General features: G+C 40.6%; 1 protein-coding gene across 4 annotated transcripts in view; it reads left to right on the forward strand.

Annotated features, from left to right (window-relative positions):
* The window catches only part of afap1l2 (actin filament associated protein 1-like 2), a 220,921-nt gene extending 209,622 nt beyond the window's left edge, over positions 1–11,299 (forward strand). For all 4 annotated transcript variants that reach the window (XM_072557366.1, XM_072557367.1, XM_072557365.1 and 1 more), the window contains 3 exons: positions 8,820–9,013; positions 9,858–9,980; positions 10,078–11,299. In XM_072557366.1, the coding sequence (XP_072413467.1) occupies positions 8,820–9,013; positions 9,858–9,980; positions 10,078–10,104 (344 nt within the window). In that variant the 3' untranslated portion in view covers positions 10,105–11,299. The remainder of the gene's footprint in view (positions 1–8,819; positions 9,014–9,857; positions 9,981–10,077) is intronic.
* The last annotated feature ends 9,298 nt before the right edge of the window (positions 11,300–20,597 follow it).

The raw sequence follows: 20,597 nt of genomic DNA on the forward strand, positions 1-20,597 counted from the left end.
TGCTTATTTATTTCAATTGCCCATCAATAAATTGGGTGTCTTCTGTATAGGCCTTAAGTCTTCAATTTCTCAAGGAAATAAGGGGTGCTTTTAATATTTGAGATCAAACCTTCTCTTTATTTTTGTTTATGTCCTTAAATCATTCTGGGTATCACAGTTGCCAGCAAATAAGAGCTGCACAAATACAGCCAAGTGCCGACTTTGCTGCCAGTTCCCCTGTGAGGTCATAGGAATCAACGAGGATTCCATTTGATGTTTTTCTATAGTAGCAGGGATGAGATTATCAATGCAGTGAGATGGAAAAGTCCATTGCCCAACTTGGACAACATAGTTAAGACATGTCTCTATTCTCAAAATTACCTTTTAAAAAACATTTTTATTGAATACTTTAGATATAGAAACATATCACAAGGAGGTTTAGTTGAGGCAATCTAATCTATCCTTTGGGGTGATATAAAAAACCTTAATTGCCAGTAGTTCCAAAACATACAGCCTTTCATTGCCAAGAAACTACTATGAAGTCTTTAAGCTTAAAGTAATATTGTCTTTCCATCATTGACCCTACGGTTCTTAGCAGCATGGGAACAGGACTGTGTTGTATGATTTGTTCACCATGATACCTTTCAATATTTTAATCCCAAAGACTGCTTTTTTGCCATGGCTTTGTCAATACCATGCCTCCCACACGGCAGCACCATTGGTGTAACAAAATATGCCAAGACACTTTACAAGGGCATTATAAAACCCAATATAGTACTAAGCCACAAGAGGAGATACGAAGAGAAATGATCAAAATATGTAAATTTGAAGGAATACCTTAAAAGAGGAAAGTAAGGCAGTTAGGCAGAGAGCTCCAGCACACAAACATGCTGGCATCATGTTTTGATCTGTTTGAAATGTCTGAATTAGTTCTCCATGTTTGAACTTCTGGGCCATTACATTCCATATTCTCAGAACCTTTGGCCAGGATTTGGTGCTCTGTGTAGTAAATGTGGAGCGGGTAACTTAAGGGGTGATTAACCTCTGCTCTCCCTCCCCACATCAAAAAAGGCCACCCAATTAAGTACCGTTTAGGTCATTGAGTGCTGTCTGACAAACGTCATGTCCAATTTGAACCCCGCCACTTAAGTCAAATCTTCCTGAGACTGTTGGCCAATCAGAAGCCAGAAACCCAGGGCCTGCCACTGAAGGCCCACACTGTGTAACCATGAGGAGCTGCACTGGTGTGTCGGTGTCAGTTTTGTGGGGAGGAATTGGAGTTGGAGGCCACTGGCATTATGGACTTCAGAGACAAGGGTAGAAATGGGGTCTGTCGATGACCATATCCCCTTCCCCCACATTGCACCCACATTGCAGTGAATGGAGTTCATGCCCTAACACGGCTGGTTGCATATGTTTTCCTGTTGGGAATGCAGTCACTTTTTACAGCAGCCAAGATAACAGGTCCATGAGCCAGTGGCACGTTGAGGCCCTGAGGTGACCATGAATTGACCACTTTAAGGGCCTTAACAGGTGGCAAGTTGCAAAGGTCATCCATGGAACATCTCACCCAGAACTTCATTGCTGAGGGAGCAGGAAGGTGCTAGTGTTCTTCTAGGATCAACCTGCCCAGATAGTTTCCCTTCATCACCACCCGAAAGGAGTAGAATATCATGCCCTTTCAATGACTAATGCCAAATCTACTTGTCCTGCGTTCCCTTGGCTATAGTGTCAGTTCACTTTGCATTATGCCAGGCATCTCAATCAAACCACTGTAGCCCCTTCAACACTGGCGATTGTAACTCAGGTACACCCAATTGTAAGTCATGTTCCTTCATCCCAGCTATCATCCTGATGAATCACTAAACATTCCCCGAAACAGTATGTTCTTCCAAAGGAGTAAAACTATCATGATACAGAAACATAATCAATTAATACATATTATTCCCAACCAAGTGGCCAACTTGGATATCAGAGTGAGTTGGCTGTACAGCGGTACATTGCTCTAAATTAAACTAGGAGAGCTGAGAGTCACATGGAGACAAATGACTTTTTGCTTCTGAGCTGCAGTTTATTATGCATGCCAACAAATATAAAAGGAGTCCAATGCTTGAAAAGAAGGGATGATATTTATAGAGTTCTGGCTGTGGTAGTTTTCTGAAGCTAGACTGCAAAAGAAAACAGCAATTACCCTGAGCTTCAGGCTATTTTCTTTACAGAGGAGTTTCAGGAACTTTTTTTTAATGTAGAATTTATGGAGACACATTTGTTTAAAGTAAATATTAGCAAAGGATGAGATTAAGGACCATGGCACATGAGTTATGATTTTCTGAATCAGAAAGAGTGCGCAAATCTATAAATTAATTCCAGCTGCTGTAAAGACACACATTTTGCTTTTTAACAGCAGGCAACTTCAATTACAATGAACCTTATCTGAAGCAGTATGTTTATCAAGAGATTATCCATTTACTGTGCCCACAAGATCAATGCTAATTCTGATGTTAAACTATTTTAGTCTCTTCCTTAAAGGCTAAAGCCTATAGATGACTGTTTTTGATCTGCTTGTTCATTGGATGTGGACCTTGCTGGCTGGGTCAGCAGTTATTCCTGATGAAGGGCTTTTGCCCGAAACGTTGATTTTTCTGCTCCTCGGTTGCAGACTGACCTGCTGTGCTTTTCCAGCACCACTCTAATCTAGACTCTGGTTTCCAGCATCTGCAATCCTCACTTTTGCACAGCATGTATTGCCCATCCCTGATTGCCTTGGGGAAGATGATGAACTACCTTCTTGGACCACTATGCTAAGGGCTTGCACTGTCAGGGAGGGAGTACCAGGATTTTTATGCAACTTAAGGATAAAGTTCCAAGTCAAGAAGGTGTGAGGTTTGGAGGGGCACCCTTAAGTGGTAACAGTCACAGGTTAGGAAGTTTCTGTTGAAGGAGCCTTGGTGAGATGTTTCAGTGAAACTTGTAGATGGTACACACTGTTGCCATTGTACGTCAGTAGTGAACATAGAACATAGAACAGTACAGCACAGAACAGGCCCTTCAGCCCACAATGTTGTGCTGACCATTGATCCTCATGTATACACCCTCAAATTTCTGTGACCATATGCATGTCCAGTAGTCTCTTAAATGTCCCCAATGACCTTACTTCCACAATTGCTGCTGGCAACGCATTTCATGCTCTCACAACTCTCTGTGTAAAGAACCCTCCTCTGACATCCCCTCTATACTTTCCTCCAACCAGCTTAAAACTATGACCCCTCATGTTAGCCATTTCTGCCCTGGGAAATAGTCTTTGGCTATCGACTCTATCTATGCCTCTCATTATCCTGTGTACCTCAGTGAGGTCCCCTCTCCTCCTCCTTTTCTCCAATGAAAAAAGTCCAAGCTCCGTCAACCTGTCTTCATAAGATAAGCCCTCCAATCCAGGCAACATCCTGGTAAACCTCCTCTGAACCCTCTCCAAAGCATCCACATCTTTCCTATAATAGGGCGACCAGAACTGGACGCAGTATTCCAAGTGTGGTCAAACCAAAGTTTTATAGAGCTGCAACAAGATCTCACGACTTTTAAACTCAATCCCCCTGTTAATGAAAGCCAAAACACCATATGCTTTCTTAACAACCCTATACACTTGGGTGGCCATTTTAAGGGATCTATATACCTGCACACCAAGATCCCTCTGTTCCTCCACACTGCCAAGAATCCTATCCTTAATCCTGTACTCAGCTTTCAAATTCGACCTTCCAAAATGCATCACCTCGCATTTATCCAGGTTGAGCTCCATCTGCCACCTCTCAGCCCATCTCTGCATCCTGTCAATGTCCCACTGCAGCCTACAACAGTCCTCTATATTGTCAATGACACCGCCAACCTTTGTGTCGTCTGCAAACTTGCTGACCCATCCTTCAATCCCCTCATCCAACTCATTAATAAAAATTACGGGAAGGGCTCATGCCCGAAACGTCGATTCTCCTGCTCCTTGGATGCTGCCTGACCTGCTGCGCTTTTCCAGCAACACATTTTCAGCTAATTCTGTATCTAGACAGCTAAGTTCCCCTGTATCCCATTCTTCCTTACCTTCTGAATGAGCCTACCATGGGGAACCTTATCAAATGCCTTGCTGAAGTCCATATACACCACATCCACAGCTCGACCCTCATCAACTTTTCTAGTCACATCCTCAAAGAACTCGATAAGGTTTGTAAGGCATGACCTGCCCCTCACAAAGCCATGTTGACTGCATTTAATCAAGCCATTCTCTTCCAGATGGTCATAAATCCTATCCCTCAGAATCCTTTCTAACACCTTGCAGATGACAGATGTGAGACTTACTGATCTGTAATTGCCGGGGATTTCCCTATTTCCTTTCGTGAAGAGAGGAATTACATTTGCCTCTCTCCAGTTCTCAGGTACGACTCCAGTGGAGAGCGAGGATGCAAAGATCTTCGCAAGTGGCAAAGCAATTGCATTTCTCGTTTCCCAAAGCAGCCGAGGACAAATCTGGTCCGGGCCTGGCGACTTGTCAATCTTAATGTTTGACAAAATTTTCAGCACATCAGTTTCCTCTCTCTCTATCCATTCCAGCATGTACACCTGCTCTTCAAAGGTTTCATTCAAGTTCATTTCTTTCGTGAAGACAGAAGCAAAATACTCATTTAGGGCTTCCCCTACCTCCTCAGGCTCCATACACAAGTTCCCTATGCTATCCCTGATCGGCCCTACTCTTTCTTTGACCATTTTCTTATTCCTCTATACTGAATTTTGAAGATGGTGAATGTAGTGCCAATCGAGCAGGCTGCTTTATCCTGAATTGATGTGGCACAACTTGAATGTTTTTGGAGCTGTAGTTTGCCAGGCAAGTGGAGAATATTCCATTAGACTCTGACTTTGTACCTTGGGAATGATTGTGCAGCCTTTGAGGAGACAGGTGGTGAGTTACTTCCTGCAGGATTCATAGCCCCTTGTCTTGTTTTTGTAGCCACAATGCTTCTATGGTCCATTTCAGTTTATGGTCAGTAGTAACCTACCGAATGTCATTAGTAGGTGATCCTGTCATGGTAATCCTTTTGACTATCGAGTGATGGTGGTTGGATTTTCGCTGATTGGAGTTGATAATTGCCTGGTACCATTGTGGCGTGAATTTTATTTGCCACTTAGCAGCTCAAGCCTTGATTTTTGTCCAGGTTTTGCTGTATATGGACACTGGGCTTCTTCAGTATCGGTGCAATTGTGAACGGTGTTGAGCATTGTGCAATCATTAGCAAGTATCTCCATCTTAAGATGACGGGAAGATCATTGATAAAGTAGCCAATGGTGTTTGGGCCTAGGACGCCACCCTGAGGAACTCTTGCAGGGATTTCCAAGGAATGACATGACCTCTGACAATCCAAAATATTTTCCTTTGTGTCAGGTATGTCTCTAACTGGTGGAGAGTATTCCCCCAGATTCCCATTGACTCAATTTTTGCTTTTGCTCCTTGATAGCACACTTGGCCAAATGCAGCCTTGGTGTCAAGGATGGTCATTCTCACTTCACATCTGGAAGTTAGTTCTTTTGCCTGTTTTAGACAAAGCTATAATAAGATTAGGAACTGAGAAGTCCTGGCTAAACCCAAACAGTGTGTCAGTGAGCAGGTTATTGCTGAGCAAGTACCAATTGATAACACAGTCGACCATCCCTTGCTGATGAATGAGAGGAGGTTGATTGGCTGGGTTGGATTTGTGTTGCTCTTTTTGAAGACTGGTATCTATCCATAATTTTTGGCTTCCCACGTTGGCAAGTACAGGCCAGTGTTGTAACTGTACTCAGAAGAGCTTGGCTCGGGGAGCAGCAAGTTCTGGAGCACAAGTCTTCAGTCCTGTTGCTGGAATGTTATAACCTTGAAGTATCCAATGCCTGCAGCTGTTTTTTGATATTACATGGAGTGAACTGAATTGCTGAAGACTGACATCTGTAATGGTGGGAGGAGGCTGAGTGGATCATCCACTCAGCACTTCTGGTTGAAAATGGATGAAGGAACTTCAGTCTAGTCTTTTGCACTGATGTGCCCGTCTTCTCCATCATTGAGGATGGGAATATTTGTGGAACCTCTTCCTCCTGTTATTTGTTTAATTGCTCACCATGCTTCACGGCAGGACTTCAGAGCTTAGCCCTGCTGCACTTAATGTTAGGCATTCAGGTAGCCTTGTGTTATACCAGACTGACACCTCATTTTCAGGCAGACCAGCACTGCTCCTGGCATGCCCTACTGCACTCTTAATTGAATCAAGTTTGAACCCAGCTTGATGGTAATGGTAGGGTGGGGTAATGCCAGTTCAGGAGCTTGCAGATTGTGATCGACTACTGCTGCCGATGGCCCACAGCATCTCATAGATGCTGAGTTTTGATCTGCTAGGTCTGATTGAAATCTATTCCATTTAGAATGATGGTAGTGTCACACAACACTATGGAGAATATCCTCCATGTGAAAATAGGACTTGACCTCCCAAAAGTGGTCACTCCTACCGATTTTGTCATGGACAAATGCATCTGTGGCATGAGAATGAAGTGACCGTTTCATTTTCCCTGTTGTTGGTTTCCTCATCACCTGCTGAAGACCCAGACTACCAGTTCTGTCCTTTAGACTTATCAGTATGAGTGTTACTGAGCTACTCTTGGTGATGGACATTGAAATGCCCCAACAAGAGTACATTCTGTGTCATTGTCACCCTTGGCACATGGTCTTCATCACAGGAGGTGGTAATCAGCAGGACGTTTCCTTGCCTGTGTTTGACCTTATGCCATGAAACTTTTAGAGGTCCAGAATTAATATTGGGGACTTTCAGGTATTCTCCCTCCCAACTGTATACCAATGTACTGCCCCCTCTTCTGGATCTGTCCTGCCACTAGAACAGGACATACCCATGAATGGGGATGTGATGGTGATGTCTACTTTGGCTGTAAGGTATGACCCTCTGAGTAGGGTTATGTTAGACTGTTGCTTGATGAGTCCATGGGACAGTTCTTCCAAAAGCAAAGTGATGGTTCTGAAACAATCAGGTAAGTTCATGTGACTTTCCTTTGTATGCAACTTCAATTAAACAATTAATCTGCTCACTTTAATTCTGACACTGTTAAATGCATGAATACTCTGACTGGGGTCTGCAAGTCATTGATAGAAAAGAGCTGGAAACTATGCCATTATAAACTATTAAACGTCGATTTTTTTTTGCACCAGCTTGCTTTAGGTGGATTGCTTTAGGACTTCAGAAGCTTTCATTTTAGACACATGTGGCAGTAATAATGAGCATAATAGCTATTAACCCCATTATATGCCACTAAATGGCTAATAACTGTAATAACTAAAGGAAAATAATTGAAATTGGGGATTATCTTACAGGGACACAGTTCAGTCTCTCCTTTGACCCTGACTGACTGCTGAGCAGAATATGCTTTTGAATAGAAAAGGGTAGATCCTGCCATTATTTTGTCTTTTTTTGTTCCATCTCTCCTTCCGCCCAGATTCAAACATTCCATCACAGTGGTGTTCGATTCTGGTTCAGTTCTATGATTTTTGTTGCTTTTTTCCTTCAATTCCAAATTACCTCTTCAATTTTCCTCTTTTCAACAGTTTCAGATTGTTTGCCATGACTTTGGGATTGGGAATTTCTGTTTTGCGGTTTACCTTTTTTTTTAACCTACTTTTCCAATCACCTGCACAGCCCTGGAGCAAGTGAGACTTGAACCAGACCTCCCAGTCCAGGGGTGTGGATGCTACCACTGGGACACAAGAGACCTTTCATTTACCGGTTTGCTTTTTGTTTGGAGCAGGTGGGACTTGAACCTGGGCTTCTAAGTCCAGGAGTAGAGAAACTATCACTGTGCTACAAGAGGACCATGAGTCTGCTTTCCTTTTTTTTTGGCCTGAAAGTACATTGTTTTAATTCTATGGCCAAATAGTGCCATTTATTTATTTTTTTCCAAATTACCTGTGGTAATGTATATATTTTATATATTGCGAGACAGAAAGAAAAGACACTGTTGTCAATAAACTTTATTATGTATATTTTTCCACCATCAGGAAAACGCTCCTGTGGCCAAAGTTTACCTTTTTTTCTGCAACTTACTTGATTGACCACATCTGAGAATTGTTCTCAAGATCATTGGGTCCATCTTGTCTGTGTCCAACCCTTTGATAGGGCTCCCCATTGCAGCTCCCCAACTCTTTACCCAAAGCCCAGCAAACTGTCTCCTTTTCAATTATATATCAAACTCCCTTTTAACAAGTAACCATTGAATTCTCCCTCCACCCTTTCACATGAGTCATTCTGTATCATAACAATTCATTGTGTAAGATAAATTCTTCAAAATCTTATCTCCTATCTTCATCTTAATAACTTTGTTTTGTCCTGTCCTATAGGTGTTTGTATGCCAAGTATTGCACGCTTCTCAATAATAAAGATGATGTATTGTACTACATTGCACTATAATATAGTCTTATCCATTGGTAATGAATGATGTTTTTCAAGGTTCTAACTGAAAATATTATATTGATACCATGCCACTGTGCAATGAGAAGTTGAACTGCTTTTCAAGAACACGGTAGTTCTACCATTGTCCTGTACCATCCCTCAACTAACTTTCTCCAAGCATCACATTATCTGGATGTTACTGCCTAAGTTGCTGAGTTCACGTCGACTGCTACATTTTATGTGTGACAGGGATGACTAGTTCAGAAGTAATTCACTGGCTGTAAAAAACTTAGGTAGCTCAAGGCCACAAAATGCACTGTTTAACTGCAAGCTTTACGCAACTTAAGCAGACTAATAATTTTGTTTTGGTAAATTCTCCAGATAAGCAAGTACTTTGCAGTCAGGAGGAAAGGCTGCGACAGATTGAGGAAGAATGGAAATCAAAGGAAAATAACAGGGTCGACCTGGAGCTCAAACTGGTAACAGTGAAGGAGAACCTGAAGAAAGCTGAGTTGGGGCCAGTGACACTGGGAACAACTGTGGATGCCAGTCATTTCGACAATTTAAGCACAAATGTAATCAACCTGTTAATAACAACCTATTGGTATTGACAGTTTCTTTTCCATTAGAGCTAATTAATTATAATAAGTTGTTGCTACACTGTGGCATGCAACTTCTATTCTTGTACAGTTATCTATACTTTCACCATTTTAGGAGGTTATTTGTCAACCATTGTACTGCAGTTTGAAACAAAATTTCAGGCCGGTGATATTTAAGAGCAGCTGCTGTTTCTGTACTTGCAGCTTCACCAAGGCAGTCAGCATTTTCAAACAATGCTCAGCGTCTCTCCAGGATCCAAGCCCTGGCGCTGCTTCAAAGGACTGAATGTTGCTGCACTATGCGGGTTCTTGCAAGATCAGTAATTCAACCCAGAGATTGCAGTGTCATCTAATGCCTTCTATCTTTAGGAACTGGGAAAGGTGAGGGGAGTGGCTGCAGGTCATGGGTTAGAGAAAGAAAGTGCAACGCTAAATTGAGGGGAAACAGGGCAGGAAAGCAATTCGATTTGAGGATGGGATGGTGATCAATATGCCAAATTTGAATTGAGGAGAGAGTGGGATTGGGAACTGGGATTGAGGAAGCATTGTAGTAGGTGAGAACCTTTTTCAAGAAACTGACGCTCAGCTTTTGTGGATCTTTAGCAGATTGTGTTTCTCAATTGTAAAATCCAAGAGGAAAGGAATGTAAGAATACAAATATTTCACACACAGAAGAAGCAGTGAATGCAGTGAACTTTACCAGTTTCAACTACCCGAGAAATGTAATTTTGTTTTCAGTGAGTGAGAGCAAAATGTAACAAAGTCATAAAATGCAGGTCTCTTCATAAAATGTAATCATAAATCTTGTTGTTTTCTTTAGAATAAGCCTTCTAATCTTAGTAACAGTCCTGAGAGCTCACCTGTGAACTCTGCGGCAGCCTTAAAGAATAGACCATTATCTATTGTGCAGTCTGGAAAGGGGACTGTGTTACAAAAAGCAAAGGTATGAATCCAAGTAATTAAAACACACTGAAGATCTCAAGGTTTCAAATGATTCAATCACTACAATTTCTAACTGTTACTAATTTGTTTTTGTTCAGGAATGGGAGAAGAAAGCTACCAGCTAGAAAATATTTTGAATGATTTGGACATTAAAATTAAGAACTGTAGCCTTTGGAACTGAAAGATACTTTTCTTCATCTATTCTTGGGAGGCAGATATAGAAAGCCACTACTACTTGGCACACTTTTTCATATATGAAAACTTCTACTGCCCCAGTCATCAACAGGAACTCACACACTAACATCATGGGCCATTGCTACAAAGCATCTGAAGTCTTGGAGGTTCTTCATTTCATCATTGAATATTCTATGCTTAAGAAAACTGTTGGTATGACTTCTAGCAAAGTTTAATGTTTAACCAATAAATACTGTCTTAAGTCATTCAGTGCAACAAATGCCTGATTTTCCTTTGGTGCTTACAAGTCCAATGATGTAAGGAATATCTGGCATGCAAGTTAAAATTCCTCTTTATTAAAGTCTATTAGATGATGATGCTATGAGAAAGGAAACGGTTGAGTAATATAAAAGATGGCAACAAGCCCTCCGTTCTGTTTCTGAATAATATAATTAATTTAGAGTGGTAAAGATAACTTAAAGATCAAGCTCAGGTTTTAATTTCCATCTGCGTTGACATTCCAGAGTGCCTGCGTATAATAGCTGAGTCTTCCTGTTCCTACTAGACCGCCTGATACAGCTCTCCACAGGAACAGAGAAGCCCATCATTGAGAGGTCAGACTGGTCCTGCCTGTGGAAACCCCTCTCATTAAGTGGCTGACAACAAGAGTAGCATTGAAGTTAGTGACAGAGACAATAATTGTCTGTCATCGATCAAACAAAATACTTTGGTCCTGGCTTGTGGCATCTAAATTGGGTGTAGATGAGAAATTTTCTTTTTACGAAAGCAAAGAGTTCCACAAAAAAAAACACAAACACCCCAATTGAACAAAACTATGTAAAAATATAATCACAAAAGCTTCTGTTAATCTCTTGTCATCTTTGATACTACCCAGCTGGCTGTATTCCCAGCAACTCAGTCTCATATTAATTCCGTTTATAATCAGAAATTTCTGGCATGCAATCCAGAAATCCCTGATGACGTGGTTTCCTTAAAAAAAATTGTGATTTCTTTATTCCCTCTTTGCATTGTTGTAAATACATATACTTACATGTGAACAGTTATGAAACCACATTTGTTATATACCAGTAACAGAAGTATAAAATAAGAATTAGTTATACCAAACTTCTTGAAATAAATAATATTTTCCCCATATTCTAACTCTGCTGTTGGTGTATCTGATTCAGTAAATAATGTTTCACATTCATTCAATATAGATCAATATTTGACAATACTAGATGAATGATGCAATGAGTACACTTTTTCATTTGCATAATGTTTCTTTACCTACTCTATTTATTTACTGGAACTCGTTCAAGCTCAACTCTACAGTTATTGCATTAAGATTTTGTTTAAGAAGTAATGTTTCCTGACAGTTTAAATTGCCATTGAGCTTTGTTAGGCATGGAAAATATTATAGCTCTACACATATAAATATTACTTCATAGAGAGGTGTGTTCACCTTTGTTATTTTATCTTTAATAGATTTATTGAATTTATGTATTTGCGGAGATATGTGTTGAATTTGTATAATGTCTTATCATAGGAGCAGAAATGAAATGCATCTTGACATTGAAATACATAGAGCAATACTACTGTAGATCAAATTTTGGTCAAAGCAATAGGCTTTGAGGAATTTTCTTTGAAGGAGGAAAATGAAATGTTAATAGCTTGGGAGGTTTAGAGAGAAATCCAGTGCTGATGAGTAAGGTAACTACAGTACAGCCACTAGTGCTGCTGAGATTAAATTCAAGAATGAATAAAAGAAAGAGCATATATCACCTAGAGGGTGCTGAATTTGGGAAATATCACTGAACTAGGGAGAGATGATGCCTAGGAGATATTTGAATGCAAATATGAAAATTTAAAAATCAAAGTGCAAAATTCAGTGCCAATATAGGGCAATGGTTGATGAACAAATGCAAGTTGGTGCAAGGTATAAGACGAGTTTTGAATGAACAGAAGTTTACAGAGTGTGCAGGACGATAAGTTGGCTAGCATCCCATTGCAATAACAAAAATAGAAATTGGTGGAAAAACTCATCAGGTCTGATAGCATCTGTGGAGAGAAAGCAGAGTTAACATTTCATGTCCAGTGACCCTTCTTTGGGCTTGCCTCATTCCAGGTCCTTCTGGAAAACGTGACAAGTGAACTGAACGTATATTTCAGTGGGTGATTGTCGTATCTCTCACATCAATGTCTCCTGATTTTAAGTTAGCGTTTGCCTTTCTTCAGTAAAGAAATAGATCTCAAAAGGTAGAAAATCCTCCCAATGTGTGGTGTTCTCTGACCACAAACTCAAATTGTTCACTGTTTAATCTCTAAAAACATCTTCCATTTAACAGATTGATGACTTTTCATCAACCATAATTTTTAAGCTTGCAAGAATGCACAATGCTTAAAATAATTAAAGGCAAGTTGTTTTTAAAACCTTTCAAGAAAATAGATCAAAAACATGAGAGCAGCTACCCTCGAGCAGTGCATTAGGAGTTTAGATTTAGCTTGGTTCCAAATTCCATTATATGGTAAATTTACAAGCAATAGACATTTGATTATGGGAAGTCCCAGATTCACTTGGAAAATGGAATGCTATTTGGTAAGTTTTGAGCTTGCAATTAGAAGCAGATGCATTCCAGCACTTGTTTGCTCTTCCATTACTGTTTCTCCTGTTTCTCATGTAAACCTTCTTACTGCTGAATTACAATTAACATGGAGAACTGCCGGGGCAGTAGTAACAAGACATTTGATAAATTCTACACTTCCTCACAGTGTAAGCTCCCCTCTACTTTCAGAGGCTGCTTCATTAGCACGTGTGTTTATCATTCAGTGTTGCAACATTCTCAATGCTGCCAGTATCTCCACTATTTAATCATTTTTCATACATGCAAGGTTTTCCTCAAATAATATTTTAACTGAAAGAGAAATTCCCTGCCAGTCGCTGAGCATTATCATTGGGGCTGTTTCATTTTTCTGTAATCTGCAGTGTTTTCTATAGTTACATGCCTCAGATCTTCGAGTCACAGAGTAATGCAGCATGAAAACAGACCCTTCAGCCCAACTTGTCCATCCCAACCAGGTATTCTAAACTGAACTAGTCCCATTTGCCTGCATTTGGCCCATATCCCTCTAAACCTTTCCAACTTGTTGGCACAGGTCACACTAAATAGGAGGTAGACCACAGAGAAGAGGTGCTACATGAAGACCTTGAAATTAAGCTGTGGGATAATAACATATGAATTCCTTTGTAAGCTATTTGAGATGAGACATTTAACATTTCAAACAAATTAACATTTCTACTAAGGTGGCAGAGATAGGGTTCAGATGAACATGTCATAATTTTGTAACACAGTAAACGAAAACACACTTTTAAAGCCAAATAATGGGAAATTCAAATCTACTTGAGAATGTGGTTAATGATGATGGATAGAGTAGGTGCCCTGCTTTCATGTTTGATTAACAGTTTCCCAAAGGTTCTGCTGTTGGTAAATCTCTTGATTAGAAATTAGCCAGAAAATCTGGATTGATGATTACAGTCTTGGGAATTTTTTTGGGTTTACACGTCAAGAAACAAATATAGAGATAGGGACAAGTTGGACAAATTGGCTCAGTGGTTAGCACTGCTGCCTCACAGTGCCAGGGACCTAAGTTCGATTCCAGACTCAAGCTATTATCTGTGTGGAGTTTGCACAGTCTCCACGTGTCTGCATGGGTTTCCTCTGGGTGCTCTGGTTCCTCCCACAATCCAAAGATGTGCAGATTAGGTGAAGTGACCATACTAAATTATCTGTAGTGTCTAGTAATGTGCAGGCTAGGTGGATTAGCCACTAGTAATGCAGGGTTACTGGGATAGGCTTGGATAGGTCTGGGTGGAATGTTCTTTGAAGTGTCATTGTGGACTTGATGGACTGAATGGCCTGCTTCCAAACTATTGGGATTCTATGATTCTCCGAAGTTTAACAATTTATGAAGAAGCAGTGAATACATAAGGAATGTTGGATTTGTACAGTGTAAAGATATCACCTTCACTATGCTCATATGAATAGGCACAAAGGAAGGAACTATAGTCTAAAATGTGTTGGATATAAGTTAACCAACTGTGATAGTGGCCTGGATTTTGTGGATGATTCTAGAAAGTCATCATCGCTGACCTCGAAGAAAGATACCCACAAAAATCCTGAAATCTCTGTGGCATGCATTTCCTCTTCCCAGTGGAGATTTACCACTGGAGTTAGTTAATGGATAGGACATCGTGTGCAGCAGCAGTGATGGTAACAAGTACAAACCAATCATCTTTACCCAGCAAACCAGGAAGTTTAAAGCACTGAAAGGCATTCGTTTTCAAATACTGGTCATTGGCTATAACGCGATTGTCGAATTGTGTTGTTTGGAGTAATGTGAACTTTCTACTGAACAGATATAGCGATTTTCTATTCGTGATCTTCTACAGTGCGGGTTTCTATAGCGCAGGGTCACAGAGGAACACAACTCGCGTTATAGCAGAACGACCTGTATACATTTTCAGGTAGTCAAATTCATTATGATTTGATGTGGATAGAAACTAAAATAAAAATGAGCAGAATTTTAAAACCGATGCTATAATCATAATAAGGGACCCCACACACACAAATTTGTATTACGTGGAGCTTTGAGTTAGTTGAGGAGACCTCTATGCACTTGGCTTTACCTGTAATTGCAATCTGTCAAACAAAACAAGCGAAAAAGTGATGCAGTAAGTATGTGAAATATGTATTTATTTTTCAATTTATTCACAGCCTACAATACTTTGATCTTGTACAGTAAAGTGTTGAGAGTTAGCCTTGGAAAATCTCTGTATCTTACAGATAGTGTGCTGTCTTCAGAAGAGTATGATACAGCCCACCCGGTCATCAATGCAGTTAAACACCTTTTCCATGATTTCATGTTGTCATGCAAAATCCGAGAGAATCTGTACAGTCTTTGCAACTTCAGCTAGGAAGACAGCTGGCTAAGTGAGTGAGCTTTCATGAGACTCTTCAGTGTCACCACCGTCCCCCAGTATAATTTCACTGAAAGTCTTCAATGTCAAATGATGACTCGCTCATGATTTCACGTTGTAGTGTAGCCTAATCCTGCTTCGATTGGTTTGGCGTGCTCACGTGAACTGGTGAGGATTCGGCTAACCCGGATTTTCCAGTCTTAACTTCAATTTACCACAGCCATCCTTTCATTGGATTTCCTTTTCCACCAACAGGAATGGCTGACAGCTTTGACATAACCCGCAGAGTTTAAGATTATCTGATTTTGACTCATTGTGAATTCACTGTAGATATTTTTATCAAGGTGAGGAAATTAACATTCTGCAAATATAACATTATCTTCCCTGTGCCAAAGAGGGTGGTTAGTGGTAATTATAAAGTTGGTATGGCTTTAAGAAAAGCACATTCCTCAATAAGGTGTCATTTTTTCCAAGTTTTGTTTTGCAACGGGGCTGACAACACACGAGTAGAAATTCTCATGAATTCAATTACTTCTAGTAATTAAATCTAGGAAATCGGGATTGCTAGTGGTGGGAGTTGTGGGGAAGATGGTTTGTGGGTGGCTCAACAGTGTACCATCTGCAGAAGCATAGGAACCCTGACATGGAAACTCTTCCACAATCATAAGGGAACTCCAGGCTTTGTGCCATTTTTAGCAGATTAGGGATAGTTAACAATGACAGTTTCATTGTCATTGCAAAATCCAGACCACCATTTAAATTCAAATCGCTTACCTTAGGCACAGGCTTGAATCCATTAAACTAACATTTATGAAGGTCACATGAGAAGAGATTACGCATAAACCTTTTCCAGACTTCATTTACTGGAGTACTCAACTTTAAAGTTAGACACATATTCCTCAAATTAAACTTACCATTAATTTTCGCAGCAGTAAAATGACAAATGCCCAATAATTCAAGTGTGTGAAGCTTTTGACAGGCTGAAGAGGAAACACATCTGTTGTGTTTGGAACCGATACAATTTAAAGTTGTTTCAGCATTTGACAGTCGAATTTGATCTCCTCCCTGCCAAGTCTAACCCCCACATAGATGTGACCAGGCTGTCAGTTTTCTGCAATATTATGACTGGAGCAGTACCATAAGATTTGCTGGTATTGGACATAGATCTCCAAGTTTCTGGCAAAAACAGGAACTGCCACAGCGTTCTCTGTTGCTCCAGAAGAAGTACAGCAAAGTTTGGGATATTACCTGTAACTTTAGGCAATCTATCCCCCAGAGCAACCCGCTTTCTTTTATTAATGCAAGTTTTTTTAAAATTAAAACCCAACTATTGAAGCCTTTAGTGCTGATGGGTCTGAATCTTCCTATCATTTCAATAAAGTTTAGTAATGAAACATCGTTATAGTCACTTCTGTCTGATGCCAGAAATGGTTCAAAATAGGTAACAACAGCAAATTGTTGAATACAGAACACCCTCTTGTGGTGACACATTATATTGGTTGGGTAGTAACAATGATGACATCTGAAGATTCTTCAAAGAAATGCTTAGTTTTCAGAGTTTTTTTGGCTCTGTGACTTAGGATCTGTGGGCATTTTATATACTGATTATACACATGATAGTAAATTGTTGAGCCTGCTTGAGGAGAATACTCAGAAACCACATGTCAGAAATGGATTATTTTAGTCACTTCAAACAAGAACATTCAATCAGAATATAATCATAATAATATAGATGCGTAACAAACAGGATTATTAGAACAATTTAACAAGACTTTACTTGCATGTGGTGGATTATATAGTCATGTTAATTCTAACCCATTGTGAAAATCAAAGGCTTTTAATTAAAACTGATGAATATCTGTGTAATGCAATGACTTATTACAACATTCTTCTGCCTACCTCAAACTCCGATCGAACCAAATGGGATGGAAAACATTGATCGGCTTTTGTAAGGGTCTTGTGTGAAATGAGCTTGAGTATTCTCGGGCCATTCCTTAAGGGTGCAGCACAAAACCGACCCTAACCAATGCCCCAAAGAAGCCTCACACTTGGGGGCATATGGAAATACATGGTTTTAGCATGGAATACCTTGCTGAATGAAAATACACTAGCCCATCTTTTCTGGATCAGGTGAGGTTCTAGTTCACAATTGTTACACTCCCTTTCAAAACGGGGCCAAAATTTAAAATAAAGCCCTGTCATCTGAAATCTAATTATTCATAGAATCTCTACAGTATGGAAAGAGCCCATTTGGCCCGTTGAGTTCACACTGGCCCTCCTAAGAGTATCCCTCCCAGACCCAGACGCCCACCCTAACCCCATAACTCTGCATTTACTATAGTGAATCCACCTAGCCTATATATCCCTGGACACTATGAGCAATTTTTAGCATGTCCAAACCACCTAACCTGCACATCTTTGGAATGGGGTTTGGGGGGTGGTGGGGTGGAGGGGGGGTGCGGGGGGAAGCAGTTGGTGGTTGCGAATCTGGAGAACCTTGAGGAAACCCATGCAGACAGTGGGAGAACTTACAAACTCCACACAGTCACCTGAGGCTGGAATTGAACCTGGGTCCCGGGTTCAATTTCCTAGCACCAAAGTTTCTCAATTTTGAATTTCAAAGTATGACCACAAAGAATCATATTAAAATAGGAAGCTATCATTTGTTCTTCATAGAAGCACAGAAATTTACAACCTGAGAGAAGGCTGTTTGGTCCATCGGGTTGAATTTTCCCAACATCTGAACAACGTGGCAAGAAAGTTGGGAAAATACAGCGCGTGTGAAAGAATGAGATACTCAATGAAAAGGAAATTCCAATTTTTCCCTTAACATTTCAGTAGTTGACTGATAATATTCCTAGTAAATGGAGAGGACTGTATTTGCATGCATTAGTATCTCGCCTCTCAGTTACGTTCTGATTGTTACTCCTGGGCAACTGTGAGAAACTTAGACAGTTTCAATTTGCAAGTTGAAAGAGTGGCTACCTTTAGCAGCAGCTCATTAGCGTCTTCTCTAGACCTTTACCTTGGTCATCGTTCCCCAACACCATGTGGTCCATGAATAGTGACACTTACAGCAAATACGTAGCAAATACACTACACATACCTCAAGTAAAAGGCCTTGTTTCAAAGTCTAATGCAAGTAGTCTTTAATCCACCAAATGGCGACTATGGTCAGTCAAAGTCTGCTGCAGAAATTAATCAAGATCATGGTCCAATCTTAATCCAGGGTTGGCCACAGTCACCCGGGTGCTTGGTGTAATCAGAGTTAACCAGAATTCATGTCCATCCAGTGCTGGGATTGGGATACAGTCAGTCCTGCAGGTTAAATCCAACCAGTCCAGGGATCACTACTAAGTCAGTTGGGAAGCAGCACAGAAATCAGTCAAGGATTGATCCATCTTTATTGGGTCTGTCTCCCTCAGTCCAGATGTTGGCCACAGTCAGCCTGGGAGCTTGGGCAGTAAACAGTGAGGGGTGTTGTAAAGGGACTGTTTTGTGTTAGGGAAAGTGGGGAAGTCAAGTGCAAGGATTGGAGTAACTATGCTGGGAGCAGAGTGAACAATCATTCTCAATACAAGGAAGAAAGCTGATATTGCACATGAGCACATGGGGTACTGTAGGAGTGCATGTCTTCCACAGTTGCCACTTTGATGGGAGGGGAGGGCAGTGCAGTGAATAACAATATTGTGCCTGGCTAGGTGGTAGATCTGGGATCCAGACAGAAAATTGGATATATAAATAGCTAAATAAAAGGGTTGGGTGGGAAATGGGAGACAAATATTTTGCAATGCAAAATGGGCAAAGGTTGGTAGGCACCTCGTATAACTGTTCTCAAGTTTTCTTTGACACAACCTGGAAAACTTTACATCTTCTATCGAATCTCAACTACACAATAACAATAAAAAATGGTTCTGGATTAGTGGTGCTGGAAGAGCACAGCAGTTCAGGCAACATCCAAGTAGCTTCGAAATCGACATTTAGGGCAAAAGCCCTCCTGATGAAGCTTTCGAAGCTACTTGGATGCTGCCTGAACTGCTGTGCTCTTCCAGCACTACTAATCCAGAATCTGGTTTCCAGCATCTGCAGTCATTGTTTTTACCTCGTTAATAAAAAATGGTTGCCAACATATCCAGAGTAAGTTTAGTTTGGATTGTCTATGGGATGGAGTCCATTTACGTGTCCTATATGACCCTTCAAAGGATAATTACGTTCATCAGGAACTCATAGATCTGAAATTACTCCCATCTGCCAGTACATTACTGTGCATGCGCATTTCGTGCATTCTCCAACAATGCTGATTAGAAGTCCTCGCCACAAGCAATCCTGACCATAGCATTGACTATGACAAATTAATCCAGTAACCTCTGTGAAACAGCAATGATCGCAGGTGACCTTTAAACTATCAGCTACAATGGATAGGACACAAACACATTCTGATAACTCATAGGCTGCACCAAGGCATGATGCTTTCCTCTCACATTGAACTGTAAGTCACTCAGAACTTGTTCATCTGTGACATGCTGCATTTCTTGAGTGAAATTGGAGGATGGGAAACAGGTTTCAGTAAAACTATTGAGTTCAAAATCTCCTGCTGCATTTGCATGATAAAGAAACAAGCCCGAGATCACACTTTCCCCATAACTGAGATTTTCCAATTTTGGCAAATTCCCAGTAAATTTTGTTGATGACCTTGCATAACTATCCCAGTTTTCTGATATACTTTAGTTATAATCATGAGCCAGGTAAAAGAAACACTTAAGGCAAACATCATAATGTTCCATTACCTTAGATCTTTCCACAGTACCAAGCCTGGACGTCGGTTTTAAATCTCTGGATAGGATTCATCTAGAATTGCTGTCTACATTACAAGATTCACTTTCTTGATAAATGCAACATTTGAAACATAAGTGAAGCAATTTGCTAAGAATCTAACCTAAGAAAAAAACATTTTGATGAGTCCAAGGTTGCAGGATTTGAGTGATTGAAGATGCTGGAGAACCCAGAGGGCAGAAGAGAAGATTAGATTAGATTACTTACAGTATGGAAACAGGCCCTTCAGCCCAACAAGTCCACACTGACCTTCCGAAGAGCAACCCACCCAGACCCATTCCTGTACATTTACCCTTTCACCTAACACTACGGGCAATTTAGCATGGCCAATTCACCTAACCTGCACATTTTTGGACTGTGGGATGAAACTGGAGCACCCGGAGGAAACCCACACAGACACAGCGAGAATGTGCAAACTCCACACAGACAGTTGCCTGAGGCGGGATTTGAACCCGGGTCTCCGGTGGTGTGAGGCAGCAGTGCTAACCACTGTGCCACCGTACCGTAAGGGGAGATTTACTAAAGATGTTCAAAATCATAAAAGTCTTATGTTACAGTAAATATAAGATGGAACAGAGGAGTAATTGGATAATCCAGGCGGAGGCATGATGGACCGAATAACCTTATTCTGTTCAC

This window comes from Chiloscyllium punctatum, chromosome 38 (assembly GCF_047496795.1).
Source record: "Chiloscyllium punctatum isolate Juve2018m chromosome 38, sChiPun1.3, whole genome shotgun sequence".
In the NCBI taxonomy this organism is placed as follows: domain Eukaryota; kingdom Metazoa; phylum Chordata; class Chondrichthyes; order Orectolobiformes; family Hemiscylliidae; genus Chiloscyllium; species Chiloscyllium punctatum.